This window comes from Musca vetustissima, unplaced genomic scaffold, assembly GCF_032173495.1.
Source record: "Musca vetustissima isolate MV318-11 ecotype Yass unplaced genomic scaffold, APGP_CSIRO_Mvet_v1 utg10190, whole genome shotgun sequence".
NCBI lineage: Eukaryota > Metazoa > Arthropoda > Insecta > Diptera > Muscidae > Musca > Musca vetustissima.
Genome location: NW_026875858.1, coordinates 33,002 through 49,420, shown reverse-complemented (window position 1 = coordinate 49,420; position 16,419 = coordinate 33,002). Strand labels below are relative to the sequence as shown.

Sequence of the window (16,419 nt, the reverse complement as noted above, 5' to 3'; positions counted from 1 at the left end):
ATAATTTTTAACAAAACTTTTACATATGTTTTTTGTGTGTAAAAATATAAAAATTGTTTGTCCAGTAAACCAATCTCAATAAAAATATTCACTTGGCTGATGTGTACATAATTATTAAGATGATTTTCTTCAAACAAAATTGTTTAGACTTGTGTCTTCCACATAAATCGAGATGGTAAATTAGTATTAACAGCTGACTGACTTTATAGGTCAGCTGATATTTGTTTACATAGACAGACACATTTTTAATTCCACTTTGGTGGCCAATCAGATAAAAAAATAAATGTGTAATTTTGAATTCTTTATAATTTTTTTAAGAATTTAAAATTTTTCTCATATACTGCCATTTCGAAAATAGATTCATAAAACAATATGGCAACTGTTGAAAATTTTATTTTTAATGAATATTACCATAAGGTATGTTTACGTTTACTTTTCCAGAAAAATTTATTCAGTAAGATTTTACTGAGAGTATAAACGAAAAATAGAGAAATTTGCAAAATGTATATCAAGTAAAAAAGTGTTACTGATACAGCTTATTACAACAAATTTGGAGCGAATAAAAATCCTTCAATTTTATTAGTGGAATGAATAGCAAGAGAAAATCTGTTATTTGTATTATTTATTCTTTGTACTTGCATTTTCATTGTCCATTTTAATGTTTAGAAATAATAAATCAAAACAAACTTTAGATTTACGAAATCCATTCGATCTCAATTGTTAATTCCATTGCTTATAATTCACTGGATTTGTGAAGACGATTAACAGACGTATGCGCAATGGAATTGACATTGATTGTAAACAAATAGCTTTTTTTGTTTACAATTTATAACAAAACAGCTGATAAAATACCAGCTGATGTTACTGGAAAATCTTTGCGGGGAAATTTCTCTCTTTTATTGGACTTTTGCGTAAACGAACAGTATCCAGTAACAATTTGTGCAAATTATTGAGTAAACAAATATACCTATAATTTAAAACAACTAATGTTTCCATGCATTTTCTATGAAAAATTTTTAAAATATTGATTGAAAAATTGCCACAAGAATTATGACGCCAATTAAATTTCTATGTAAATATGTATAAAGACGAAATGTGTATTTATAAGTAAACAAAAAACAGCTGACTTGTAACTTTATATCATTTTAATACTAGTCTAAACCGCAGGCATTATGTACCTCAATTTATAAGGCCTTAAATAGATATAATATATATAATAGTACTCTTAAAATACGTTAAGATTTACAAAATCCACTTGATCTCAAATGTTAATTCCATAGCGTATACGTCGTATAAAATCCACTGGACGGGTGAACATGATTTAGGTGACGGTATGGTAATGACATTTCAAATCGAGTGGATTTATTACACTGTACGGAATTTATTAAATCCGGTAGATCTAAATTGCCAATTTCATTAAACATTTGTTTGTCAAAAAATCCTCATAGAGACAAATATTGTATTGTAAAATATATATGTATTTAAATTTCAAATATTATTTACATTTTGGCTGGAATGTAATTAATATTTAAAAATAAAAAATATCTAAATTACATTTAAAATAATAATAAAATTGTTATCAAATATTAAATACTCATGACGATGGTGTAATAATATTTTGCTATTGTAATAGAAATTGAAGTATTTGTGTATCATTTAAAGATGCGTTTAGACTATGCCTTTTAATAATATTACAAGTCAGCTGTTTTTGTTTACGTGTAAGTACATAACAAATATTTATGAAATCATATAATAAAATATATATATATATATATATATATATTAATAAATTTATAAATCAAAAAAGAAATAAAACCATAATTTTTTTAACGTACTTTTATTATAAAGAAAAGAAAAAGCCGTTATTCAAAAATATATTGCCACATTTATATACTAGTTGTCAATGTTTTCCAATTTCAATTAGCAATGACTATTGAGCAATAATAACAATTAAGTATTTATTTTTTTATTTATGGAATAATTTAAAGGGGGATTTGTAGATCGAAATTCTTATAATCCCCTATATTTGTAATATGATATCCAAATACTATTTGCCCATGGCTGTTGAGCAAATACTATTTGTATTAAATATATAAAGGGCTATAAAATCAATTTGAATTGTAAAAAACGGAAGAGTATTTTATTAAACAATAATATAACATTTTAATATTATGTCTTTTCCATTTGAAAAAGGACAAATTCAAAATAATTACAATAAATATAATTATATTATATGTATTTTTGTTATCTAATAATTATTAACCATGGCTGTTGAATGATAATATTAGATATTATAAGTATATTCATGATGCAATAATAAGGTGATGTATCAAAACGAAAACATTTGTTTTTGTCTCGATTATCTGTCAAATTTTTCCATGATGCAATAATAATGTGATGTATCAAAACATAAACCTTTGTTTTTGTCTCGACCATCTGTCAAATATTTCCTTATAATATTTCACATGGTTGGCAACATTGCACATCGAATTCAAGTAGAAATTACGCAATTTGACAGTTAATCAAGACATCAGCTGCGCTAAATGGACTACCCATGGCACAATGAATAGGTAGTCCATTTAGAGCAGCTGATGTCTTGATTAACTGTCAAAGTGGTCAATTTTACTTGAATTCCATGTGCAATGCTGCCAAATTTTTGAAATATTATAAGGAAAAATTTGACAGATAATCGAGACAAAAAATGTTTTTGTTTTGATACATCACCTTATTATTGCATCATGGGACTACCTATTTATTGTGCCATGAATTTTTCCATATAATATTTCAAATGGTTGGCAACACCGTCCATCGAATTCAAGTAGTAATTATCTACTTTGACAGTTAATTAAGACATCAGCTGCGCTAAATAGACTACCTATTAATTGCGCCATGAGTATATTTGGTCTGTTCCCGTACTGCAAGAATCTACGAGTTTTTACTATTTTTGTCGATATCATAAAGGAAAAAAGTATTATCGTAGTAAAAAATAGTAGATTCTTGCAGTACGGGAACAGATAAATTGTTTTTTTTTTAATAAATTAAATAATAAATAGGCATGCATAAATCGACATTTGTTAACAAAATATTATTTGTCCATGGCTGTTGAGCAAATAACATTTAAGAAACACCTACACCTATAATTGAAAAATATTAAAGAAATAAAATTAAAACATTCAAATATTATTTGTTTATGGCTGTAAAACAAATAATATTTGAATCCACTTTGTTTTAAGATATATTAACACTGAACGTGTTTTATGAATAAATCATCATTTAAGTTGTCACCTCATTTATGCCAAATAAATGACTATTTACGTAAAACATATTCTGTATTCTAATAACGAAATGATGTATTTTTTAAATAAAAATATTATAACATTCAAATATTATTTGTTTATGGCTGTATAACAAATAATATTTGAATCTATCGCACCCACTTTTGTTTTAAGAATATATTTACACTGAACGTGTTTTATGATAAATCATCTTTATGTTGTAATTTCCATTCAAAACAAAACATTCTCTGTGTTCTAATAACAAAACAAATGAAATGTTTTTTAATATAATGTCTTGTATTTTTTTGTAAATTTAGCTTGCTTATGTTTTTGTTCCTTAACTAATTTTAAAGCTTTTAACTACACCTTTTTCTCAATAAATTTTTGATTTCATTATGTACATTATGTAAAATTATTTTGTTGTTGTTTTTATGTTTTTGCTATCAATTTCCCAATGGCATTATTCAGTTATTCTTAATTAATTAATTGTTATTTTTCTAGTTTTTTGTTTGTGTTAGTAAAGCAACATTTTTATGCAAGTTTTTTATTGATCTAATAATTTTATACTAGGGATCTCAAAATATATGGATAAATATTGCGAATAATTTAATTAAATTTAAAATCGCATTTAGACTATTCCATTTAAATCAACTCGTAAATCGTGGAACTAATGGAGCATTTACATTGTAATGAATTTAGTAAATCCAGACGATTTATGTTGTCAATTCTATTGTCAAATAAATCCTCACAGATGAGGTTAACCGTTTCGTTTAGCTGTTTAAACTAGCATTAAAATGATAAGAAGTTGTTAGTCAGCTGATATATATTTAAGTATTCATACACATTTCATTGATTTTCATATGAGTATGAATGATTTAATTATTTACAAAATTGCATTTAAACGACATTTACATTAGAACTTTTTACCGGGTTAACCTACTCTATGAGGATTTATTTGGCATGTATGCAATGGAATTGACATATGAAACCCACTGGGTTAACGAAATCCGGTATAATGTAAACGTACTATTAGACACGATTTGTAAATCGAGGTACCAAATCCTAAAAGTACGTTTAGATTTACGAAATTCACTCGATCTCAAATGTCAATTCCATAGCGCATACGTCCAAAAATAATTCACTGGATTTGTGGAGATAATTATGGTGACGTATACCTAATGGAATTGACATTTGAGATCAAATGGGTTTAGTAGTCTAAACGTAGCCTAACAGTCTAGAACAGTACTAAATTATATAACGTTGATACACAGCTGATATTTGTTTTTTTGGATTTCTAGCAAATCAAGATACTGAGTGATTTTTAAATTACGATTACTTAATCGATTAACGAAATTCAAAAAAATTAGTTGTAGTGAGTGAGAAATAGGAAAGAGCTTTTGGTATTCGTATTTTTTTGGTTTTTGTTATAACTCTCTACTCATGGCTTCAGACGATGTAAATGCCTTTCAGAAGATTTAAATAACAAAATTGGTGTACAAATTTGAAAAGTATGAATTCCATGTGCTATAAGTTTGTATGGTAAAGGCGCGTTTAGCCTACACCTACTCAATCGAAACGATTTCTAAATCGAGATTTAGAAAGGTATTTAATTGATATAAAGTCAGTCAGCTGACTATTTATTTACGTATACATACACATTTCAAATTCCACGTAGATCTCTAGTATTCTCATTCAAGGTATATTAATAAGATCATCCAGAGATACCATTTGAATATCAGCTGTTTCTCAAGCTTACTGCCAAAATCCATTATTGTGAATAGACTTACATTATAAAAACGTAAACAATGTCCAAATTTTTGACATTACACTTGAGATAACACAGCTGACTTTCGCTTGCTGGGTGATCCGTTTTCTTAGTTCCAATAGGAATTAAATGGCATTTACATTAGAACTTTTTATGGAGTTTCTCTACTTTATAAGGATTTATTTGACATATATGCAAAGGAATTGCCAATTTAAACCCATTGGGTTAACGAAATCCAGTACAATGTAATAGTACTCCATATGTTACAATTATGAAAATTTTGCAATTTTTCAGAGCTGCAATTTTTATTAGACAACAAATTTGAGTTTTAACGTAAACAATACTACATACAGCGTTGCTATTTTGGTACTTTTAGGAAATGTCATGCCTTAATGTTACAAAAAGTGTGTTGCATTTGAAATTATCTTAAATTAACAAATAATTTCGGCAAAATCATGATAATGATTGGATTTAAGTTCGAATGGCATATCGAGGCAAATTCAGCTCGATTTAGCAATTAAATCAAGATGATGCACATTATCACGATAAAAACTGTAGTCTAAACGAGTCTTAAGATGAAGTCCAAAGGTGTGCTTATGGTACAATAAATAGGTAGTTCATTTAGCGCAGCTGATGTTTTGACTAACTGTCAAAGTGCGAAATTTCTACTTGAATTCGATATGCAATGTTGTCAACCATGTGAAATATTATAAGGAAAAATTTGACAGATGGGCGTGCTCAATAAGGTGATGCAATATGCATTAATAAGATGATGTATCACAACAAAACCCTTTGTTTTTGTCTCGACCATCTGTATTTCATCTGTATTTTTCCGCATAATATTTTTCATGGTTGGCAACATTGGCACTTTGACAGTTAATCGAGACATCAGCTGTGCTAAATGGACTACCTTTTTATTGTGCCATGATGTCAGCCTACTATAATATAATTTAATTACATGAATATAGCTATAGTTTGGTAAAGTGTATAAAGAATTATACTGTTGACTTAAACACCCTTTCTCAAATGATTTGTATTCCTGCTTTGATTCTGTGGCGTTGTATTTTGATTGAGTTGAGGGGTTGCCAACCATGTGGACTATTATAAAGAAAAATTTGACAGATGGTCGTGACAAAAATAAAGTTTTTTGTTTTGATACATCAGCTTATTATTGTATCATCGTCCTGACCATCTGTCAATACAATATTTCACATGGTTGGCAAGATTGCACATAGAATTCATGTAGAAACTACACACTTTGACAGTTAATCGAATCGTTAGCTGCAATAAATAGACTACCTATTTATTATGCCATGGAATTCGAGTAGAAACTACTTAAACTTGCTTATATTTTTTTCATTTAAGAGGTATCAGCTCTTACACCCACCAATTTCACCCTCAAAATGTTGATGATTTCAGTGGGATTTTAAATATATCTAGAGCTTATCCATTTATTTTGAGTTAACTAGTATTTTAACTTCGATTCTCTTAAATTCACACTAAATATTATCTACACAGCATTTTTTATGTATGTAATGATTTGAACAATTCAACAATATTTAATTTTCTAATAAATGTATATTAATATTTATGTATTCCCTTTTATGTTAGTATCTAGAATTTTTTATATATTTTTATTACAATATTTATTATGTAGTTATTTTGTTTGTTATAATTCTCATTCAATTCGTTTTCATAAGAAACCTAAGTACGTTGTATATGAAATTTGCATTACTTTTTGCTTTAAATTACTTACATTTACAAAAAATGTTTATATTTTCTTATAACTTTTATTTTGTCTAAATATTAATGCATATATATAAAATAAATTTGGTTAAATATTTTATTGAAAATTAAATATCTTATTAGGTTTACTTAAACAACTAATTCCCTAAACAGTTTTGCATATCGAGTTGGGTTTTTTTCTGAGCTTTTCATTTTATTGGTGGGGAGATTTTTGTTTTTGATTTTGTTTCAATTTCTTTCTACAAAAAAATATTAAGTATTTGTAACAAATAATAATACATAGGTTTTGTTTTTGTTTGAGTTTTATCCTTAAATGCTATACATAATAAATTTGAAATCTGGCAAATGGTTGATTTCAAACTTCTGCAGCTTCTTTGGTATCGGTTAGGCGAACCTGCGTTGCATCAGCTGTTACACCATTTACCGATACCTGTTGATCACGCCAAGGTGTGGTGAGGATACGCAAACGTTCTTTGAGAGTACCACGTGTGGTGCATAGTTTATAAATTGCCACAGCGGGTATCATCATAACCGATGATCCGGCTATACACCAACCCAAGGCATTTGCCCACCGTGGATAGGTGTAATCTTCATAGGAGAGCGGTTCATAACCAATCAAACCATAAACGGTTATGAACAACAAGAACAAGGGAGCCACAAAACGCCAACACACTTGCCAATATTTACCCGGTCGGAAACCGATCATATCACGTATGTCCTCACAGAAACGATTTGTTCCTGATTGTTTTTTGGAATAAACAATTCAAAATAATAAACAAAAAATTCAAAACAAAATTACACAAATTTCAACTTACCATATATCCACGAGACCGCAATTGCCTCAAAGAATACCGCAACCAATATTGAATAGCCGGCGGCATAACGATCTAATAGTTGAAAGAAATAGAAGCCACCTTGTGTACAGCTGGCCAAACCCACAATGAAGTAAAGTGAAAACAATCCAGCCACAAAGACTTCACGATTTCGTCCGATTTTGGGAAATTCATCACTCAAAGCTGTTATAATGGCTTCGGAACCCCCAAACTGAAAAAAGTAAAAGGAAATAGAACTTTGAAAATAATCCTATAGAAGAATTTCTTCGTGTAGAAGGACCTCGGTAAAATTTAAAATGTTTAATGGTCACCAAGAATTAGATCTCCCTCTTTCAAGTAGGAAGTTAACCTGCAACTATTACTTCTAATGGTAGTACTTTTGGCTATAGTACTGAGCAGAGGCTATATGGTGAACAGTTCTGAGCTGTTTGGAATTCTACTGTAAATATTTTCGACAATGGACCTAATCCTGTCAGTGCCGTCTAGGTGTTCGGATCTAGCCTGGCTGTTTGGTCTTGTCTCCTTAGGGTGCATAAATTGTAAAGTTGGGCATTTTCGTTTCTGAAGCGAATTTCATATCTGTCTCTCATCCCTATTTAATGATTATTCCATTGTATACAGACTGCGATTATTAGTTCTAATGGTAGTTCGGATATAAAACTGAGCAGAGGGTAAATTGTTTGGAATTCCACTGGGAATAGTTTCGTGGTTATAAGAGGCAACTAGGATCTCGGATCTAACCTGACAGCTTGGTGTGGGCCCCTTGGGAGCATCGAGTTGCCTGGAAAATTTGTAGAGTTGGACAATCTCGCTCCTAAGACGATTGGTTTTTTTCGGCTCGCTCCGCAAAAGGTACCAGGTTATTTAGTAGAATGTAGTAACCAGCTGGCAGTAACAGTATATCCCAAACAGGTGACACAGAGGCTTATCCGGCCTACTTTAATACCATCTCCTTATTCCGACAGGGCGGTTTAATTTTTTTGTGGCATTTACTGCACGACTAATCAGCTGCCCTCTAGAGTGAGTTCCCTAGCTCACGGATTTGTGCGAAATTAGATCTCATCTAGGGTGTCCAAGCGGCTGAAGCTGTAACGATGTCTCAGAGTTTCTTTTAAGCTACCCGAAAATCAAAAGGAATTAGAAGTGATGTTTGGTGAAGTCGTAGATTTGATTTGATATAGATGTTGTTATCCCTAGTAGAGACGACTGGAACCCTAGCAACCCTCCTCTGGACGGTCTGGCTTTTTATACAAACGGATCAAAGATGGAAGAAGGTACTCTGAAAGGCTAGGTCTTGAACTGTTGTGTTTTCCAAGCTGAAGTCTTCGGTATTTGGAAGGAGAGATAGTTGAACCGGTGACTATTTTTGTGGATAGTCAGGCGGATCTTAAAGCCATCAAATCCTGTAGTATTAAATCTGAGGTCGTCCTAGAGTGTAGAAACGTTTTGTAAGCACTCACTTACAGCTATCGGCTGTGTTGGGTACCTGAACTCCGTGACATCATATCAAGTTCTGGACAACAGACGACACAGATTAGTGGTTGCTAACTTTCCACCTCTCTAAGCTTATTTTATTGAACCTGCTTTGATCTACAGCGTCATTAGAAATCTAAAGTGGCTAGGAAAGTGCAAACTTAGCATGTAATATTTTTTCTGTCCAATTTCTATAGCCATCGGAACTATTCCCACCTTCCTCCTAATACTTCTTGTTAGCATTTTATCCGAACATCGAAATGAATTCGAAGTGATGTTATGATGCCAGTTGATTTTCCTATGGGTTAGGACATTCTTCTGACGTGATTAAATAAGACGATCTGCTGATAAGAAATAGCAGGGACAATGATACGATGGATCTATCTGGCGAACTGAAAGGCTGTCCCTCTATTCTGATATGTGATCATCATGGTGTACCTTGAGATCACTAATCGGTTGATTTCCACCGAGAGTTCTCATAGAACTCTCTATGTCAATCTAGATCTCGTATCAGGTATTCAACCATTAGGAAATGATGTCTCGTGTTTTTTCAGCTACCCGAACATCGAAAGAAATTGAAAGTGATGGTTTTGTGAACTCTCTGAATCACTGCCAGTTGGGTTTCTTATGGGTAAGGAAAGTCCGACCTTCTGACGTGATAAAATAAGTGCTGATGAATGAGATTAGAAATAGTAGAAAAGGCTTTAAGAGAAATAGCGGACTCCCAGATTACGTCAGTTGTCAGGCGAAATGTAAGGCTCTCTCTTTATTCTGGTAGGTCATCATCAAGGTAAACATTGAAATCGCCTAAAACTTGTTACTCCGCGATAAATTTTGTGGGAATTTAGATCTCATATGGGGCATTCGAGTATTAGGTATAAGCCTTGTGACTACAGCTTTCATGATGTCTCGGAATTTTCTTTCTGCTACCCGAACTGAATGAGAAGTTATCGAATGCGCTGGTTAAGAAAAGTGCGATGATGAAATTCGGCGATCTGCTGATAGATCCGATTATTAATAGGTGGTGAAAGGTTGCATGGTTTGCATTGAATCCCGAAAGGGAAATTGATATTAGACAGATTACGCGGTTCACAGCTATTAACTGGCGGTATATATACGTTCCACATATTGCAAATATCGATATGACATTTATTCAAGCCCAATTGGAATTTAAATTTTTTATTGTACTTACCGAACTATCCAAACCCAAAGTTAAGAGCATCATAAAGAATATCAATGCCCAGAAAGTACTGCCCGGCATTGTGGCAATGGCTGCAGGATATACAACAAACACCAAGCCTGGACCTTCTGTGGCAACATCTTCAATATTTTGACCCGATGTATGAGCCATATAACCCAATACGGAAAATATCACAAAACCGGCAATAAAACTTGTGGCCGAATTAATACAGCTGGTAAGGAGGGCATCCCTAAAAGAAAATATCAAAATTGAAATCAGTATTTTCAAAAATTAATAAAAAAAGAAATTAATACTCACTTATAAACATTATTATGATATTTATTATAGGAGGCATATGCCAATAACACTCCAAAACCCGGACCCAGTGAAAAGAACACTTGAGTGGCAGCATCAACCCAAACTTCTGCTTTATAGATGGCATCGAAATTAGGATTCAGATAATATTGTATACCCATTGCTGAACCGGGTAAGGTAATGCCACGAATTAGAAGAATCAAAAGCACAACGTATGGAAAAAGGGCGGTGAACCACACCACTTTGCCTGAGGTGCCAATACCCTTCCACAGCGAGAAATAACATATTAAATAGACTATCAGCAGGCAAATTACCAAATCCCATTTTATTGAACCCAAATTATGGAGACCATCACTTTGATTTAGTTCTAAAATGTAGCGGCTGCAAAGTATGGGGAAATTATGAATATTTTACCAAATATTGTGGTCTGTTTTATGGAACTTACTTAAAATATTCTGAAGCGGCCGACTGGAAACGTTCACTGGCCGGTGTTGTGGTGGATAATGCTAAAGTAAGATTGGCCAGTGTTGTATTGAATTCGGAGGTAATTGTTGAATTAAGCAAACTATCGCTAACGTTGGCGCCCAACAGGGCTGGGGTGCTGGCTTGTTCGAACTATAAGACAAAAGGAAACAAAATATTATTTCCGATAAGTACTCATGTATTTTATTACGTCTTATTCATTTTTTCGGGAATATTACTCACCGGTCTACAATCATCTGTATTCCAGAAATTTGTACACGATGTCCATGGCAATGCATTCGTAAATGAGGCGAAAAAGAAACGCAACGACCAGGCAATAATAACATTGTAATAAAAATCAACATAGAATGCTATTAGAACCACTGCATAACCGATTCCTGGAAAATGGTAGGGATTGTTAAGAATTGCTTAAGTTCTTTGCATTTTATAGTAAAAATCTGAGGCTTACCTTTAAATAATGGCACCAAACGACCCCAACATGTTATCGCACCCTTACGATTGTGTTGACCTAAAGCTAATTCCATGTAAAAAAGGGGTATACCACCAACTAATAACATAATGCAATAAGGTACCAGAAATGCGCCTAAAATAAAGAAGTACAAAAATGTTAAGACAAAAATAGAGAACTTTAGACAACCCTTCGATGTCTTAGACCAGATGATGTAAAAGTTAAATTTTAATTTATTTCGAATTTTCGATAATAGTAATAATTTAAATAGTTAAACATTGCTACTGATATGAAAAACGCAGCGTATAGGGCAAATCGAGCTGTACCGGAGTCACAACGAGAATGGCGGCGAAGAAAATACCCCAAAACCAATAAGAGGTGACGGTATAGAGGTCAGAATAGCAATCAATCGGCTGAAGAATAATAAAGCAGCAGATCCCGATGGGTTAACAGCCGAACTATAGAGGAATTAGTTTCCTACTCATCGCATATAAAGTGCTATGCGAACGACTGAAGCCAATGGTCAATGACTTTATTGGGCCATACCAATGCTTTAGACCTGGCAAATCTACCATTGACCAAATCCTGGAAAACAACCACGAAAAACACATGGACACATTCCATCTATTCGTCGACTATAAAGCCGCATTCGACAGCCCTATCCGTTTAGAGGTGTTTAAAGCCATGTCTGCGTTCGGCATCCCTGCAAAATAAATAGGACTATGCAGGATAATTTTAACTTTAAAGCCATTCCTGCGTTCGACATTCCTGCAAAATAAATACGAGTATGCAGGATAATTTTAACTGGCATACGGTCAGCAGTTAAAGTCGGAAAGGAGCTATCGGAGCCATTTAATACCGAACATGGATTCAGACAGTTTGTCGTGTGATCGTTTTAATATCCGGCTGGAAAAGGTCAAACGAGATGCAAAGGTGAACAGAAATGGCAGTCTGTACACCAAACAATATATGTTACTCGCCTACGCCGATGACATCGATATAATGGGTCGAACATTGCGAGCGGTAACAGCCACCTTTGAATACATTGAGAAGGAGTCTGTCAATGTGGGTCTGGCAGTAATTGGCGAGAAGATCAAGCTGAAGACTTCCACTAGACTCGGACCAACTGTGGAACTTGAGAACTAGAGCTTCGAGGTAGTCAACGATTTTATTTACCTGCTACTGCCAAAAATATTACTTTCTTTTTAAAAGTGATTTTAATCGAAACGAAATAAAGAGTCGTCGTAACCCATTTTTTAAATTTAAAAATGATTTTAGTAGAGTCGAAATAAGCAGCCGTCGTAGAAAAGTGTTTTAACCGTGAAGTGCTTACATCGAAAGCAGTGTGATATTGATATTTCAATATCAGTCCACTTTTTTTGGTAACGGTACCCCTCATTTTTTTTTAGTATTTTTGTGATGTTGCGCATGGTTTTTAAGCGTAATGGTTTTTATTTGATATTTTGGGCTTTAATTGGGCGCCAAATATTCCTGCCAAAATATCCACCTTATTCTTGACAAATTTAAACCAATTAGTCACTTGAACAATTATGCGTGTCAACAACAAATACCAGAATAGAAAAATTACGAATAGTCTCTTGGCCAAACGTTGCAGGACATATGCGTATGACAAAGTAATTTCCTTTAATATCCGATTTGAAAAAAAATGAAAAGTTATTATGCGGTTCACATACAAGCACACACTCCCCACAAATTCAAACACCATAACGTGGTAATACTTTTGACATTTTCAACACCACCACCATCATCACTTTATGACATCACTTCTCTTCTCTTTGCATACTGAAGTCGGCCAAAGACAACAACAACAACAATTAAGTTTTATGCTATTTTTAAATCACATTATTATTATTAGCATGTCCATATAATTCTATTGAAGGCCAGACCATGGTAAGAATAATGGGTAAGGGTGGTGGAGTAAGAGGTGTCAACTGTAAATGACATGAAGGATGTGTTAGTGTGATGACAAGGATGCTGTGAGTCTAGAGAATTTTCCACACTCATTGCTAGCTTGTAATAGAAGTGAAAGGCAAATGGGTAGATAGAATATCACCCCTCACAACAATATTGAGAACCTAAAATTCCATTATAAATAAATCTAATTTTCGTTGTTTTAAAAACGCCACCAGCAGCAACAAAGGCAACAGCAGCAATATCATGTACTCTAGCAAAAAAGCAAAGCTCTCAATTCTTAAATGACATTTGAATGTATGTGTATATTCATACGTTCGTGTGTGTTTGTATGAGCAGGGTACTTGTATGGACTTTTGTTGAAGAGGTTTGAGTGAATTCATTTAAGTGGTTCGAGGCAGGTGTGGAAATTGGGAGTAAACTATAAAAATTTCCAATACTTTCTTTGATATTTATTTTCATTATTTTGAGTATGTCAAAATCGCAGATGGAGGCTTTAAAATAATCTTCATAAAATCCTTTAAAAATCCACGCCTTTTTGGAGACTTTAAAATAATCTTCATAAAATCCTTTAAAAATCCACGCCTTCTTGGAGACTTTAAAATAATCTTCATAAAATCCTTTAAAAATCCACGCCTTTTTGGAGACTTTAAAATAATCTTCATAAAATCCTTTAAAAATCCACGCCTTCTTGGAGACTTTAAAATAATCTTCATAAAATCCTTTAAAAATCCACGCCTTTTTGGAGACTTTAAAATAATCTTCATAAAATCCTTTAAAAATCCACGCCTTCTTGGAGACTTTAAAATAATCTTCATAAAATCCTTTAAAAATCCACGCCTTCTTGGAGGCTTTAAAATAATCTTCATAAAATCCTTTAAAAATCCACGCCTTCTTGGAGGCTTTAAAATGAAAATGTAGTCTTTAAAAATCCACGCCTTCTTGGAGGCTTTAAAATGAAAATGTAGTCTTTAAAAATCCACGCCTTCTTGGAGGCTTTAAAATGAAAATGTAGTCTTTAAAAATCCACGCCTTCTTGGAGGCTTTAAAATGAAAATGTAGTCATTAAAAATCCACGCCTTCTTGGAGGCTTTAAAATGAAAATGTAGTCATTAAAAATCCACGCCTTCTTGGAGGCTTTAAAATGAAAATGTAGTCTTTAAAAATCCACGCCTTCTTGGAGGCTTTACAATGAAAATGTAGTCTTTAAAAATCCACGCCTTCTTGGAGGCTTTAAAATAATCTTCATAAAATCCTTTAAAAATCCACGCCTTCTTGGAGGCTTTAAAATGAAAATGTAGTCTTTAAAAATCCACGCCTTCTTGGAGGCTTTAAAATGAAAATGTAGTCTTTAAAAATCCACGCCTTCTTGGAGGCTTTAAAATGAAAATGTAGTCATTAAAAATCCACGCCTTCTTGGAGGCTTTAAAATGAAAATGTAGTCTTTAAAAATCCACGCCTTCTTGGAGGCTTTACAATGAAAATGTAGTCTTTAAAAATCCACGCCTTCTTGGAGGCTTTAAATAGTCTTTAAAAAATCCACGCCTTCTTGGAGACTTTAAAATAGTCTTTAAAAAATGCACGCCTCCTTGGAGGCTTTAAAATAGTCTTTAAAAAATCCACGCCCTCTTGGAGGCTTTAAAATAGTCTTTAAAAAATCCACGCCCTCTTGGAGGGTTTAAAATAGTCTTTAAAAAATCCACGCCCTCTTGGAGGGTTTAAAATAGTCTTTAAAAAATCCACGCCCTCTTGGAGGCTTTAATATAGTCTTTAAAAAATCCACGCCCTCTTGGAGGCTTTAAAATAGTCTTTAAAAAATCCACGCCTCCTTGGAGGCTTTAAAATAGTCTTTAAAAAATCCGCGCCTTCTTGGAGACTTTAAAATCGACTTTAAAAAATCCACGCCTTCTGGGAGACTTTATAATAGTCTTTAAAAAAATCCACGCCTCCTTGGAGGCTTTAAAATAGTCTTTAAAAAATCCACGCCTTCTTGGAGGCTTTAAAATAGTCTTTAAAAAATCCACGCCTTCTTGGAGGCTTTAAAATAGTATTTAAAAAATCCACGCCTTATGGTAGCCTTGAAAATGTAGTCTTTAAAAAATCCACGCCTTCTTGGAGGCTTTAAAATAGTCTTTAAAAAATCCACGCCTTATGGTAGCCTTGAAAATGTAGTCTTTAAAAAATCCACGCCTTATGGTAGCCTTGAAAATGTAGTCTTTAAAAAATCCACGCCTTATGGTAGCCTTGAAAATGTGGTCTTTAAAAAATCCACGCCTTATGGTAGCCTTGAAAATGTAGTCTTTAAAAAATCCACGCCTTATGGTAGCCTTGAAAATGTAGTCTTTAAAAAATCCACGCCTTATGGTAGCCTTGAAAATGTAGTCTTTAAAAAATCCACGCCTTATGTTAGCCTTGAAAATGTAGTCTTTAAAAAATCCACGCCTTATGGTAGCCTTGAAAATGTAGTCTTTAAAAAATCCACGCCTTATGTTAGCCTTGAAAATGTAGTCTTTAAAAAATCCACGCCTTATGTTAGCCTTGAAAATGTAGTCTTTAAAAAATCCACGCCTTATGTTAGCCTTGAAAATGTAGTCTTTAAAAAATCCACGCCTTATGTTAGCCTTGAAAATGTAGTCTTTAAAAAATCCACGCCTTATGGTAGCCTTGAAAATGTAGTCTTTAAAAAATCCACGCCTTATGTTAGCCTTGAAAATGTAGTCTTTAAAAAATCCACGCCTTATGTTAGCCTTGAAAATGTAGTCTTTAAAAAATCCACGCCTTATGGTAGCCTTGAATATGTAGTCTTTAAAAAATCCACGCCTTATGGTAGCCTTGAAAATGTAGTCTTTAAAAAATCCACGCCTTATGGTAGCCTTGAAAATGTAGTCTTTAAAAAATCCACGCCTTATGTTAGCCTTGAAAATGTAGTCTTTAAAAAATCCACGCCTTATGGTAGCCTTAAAAAATGT

The 16,419-nt window shown here is 33.0% G+C and overlaps 1 protein-coding gene across 1 annotated transcript in view; it reads right to left on the bottom strand.

Moving 5' to 3' along the window:
* Positions 1–7,071: 7,071 nt before the first annotated feature.
* Positions 7,072–16,419, bottom strand: part of LOC133338383 (sodium-dependent dopamine transporter-like) — a 35,296-nt gene continuing 25,948 nt past the window's right edge. The window contains 6 exon segments of the mRNA XM_061546557.1: positions 7,072–7,524; positions 7,602–7,830; positions 10,285–10,522; positions 10,591–10,968; positions 11,033–11,447; positions 11,519–11,653. Coding sequence (XP_061402541.1) covers positions 7,142–7,524; positions 7,602–7,830; positions 10,285–10,522; positions 10,591–10,968; positions 11,033–11,447; positions 11,519–11,653 — 1,778 coding nt within the window. The 3' untranslated portion in view covers positions 7,072–7,141.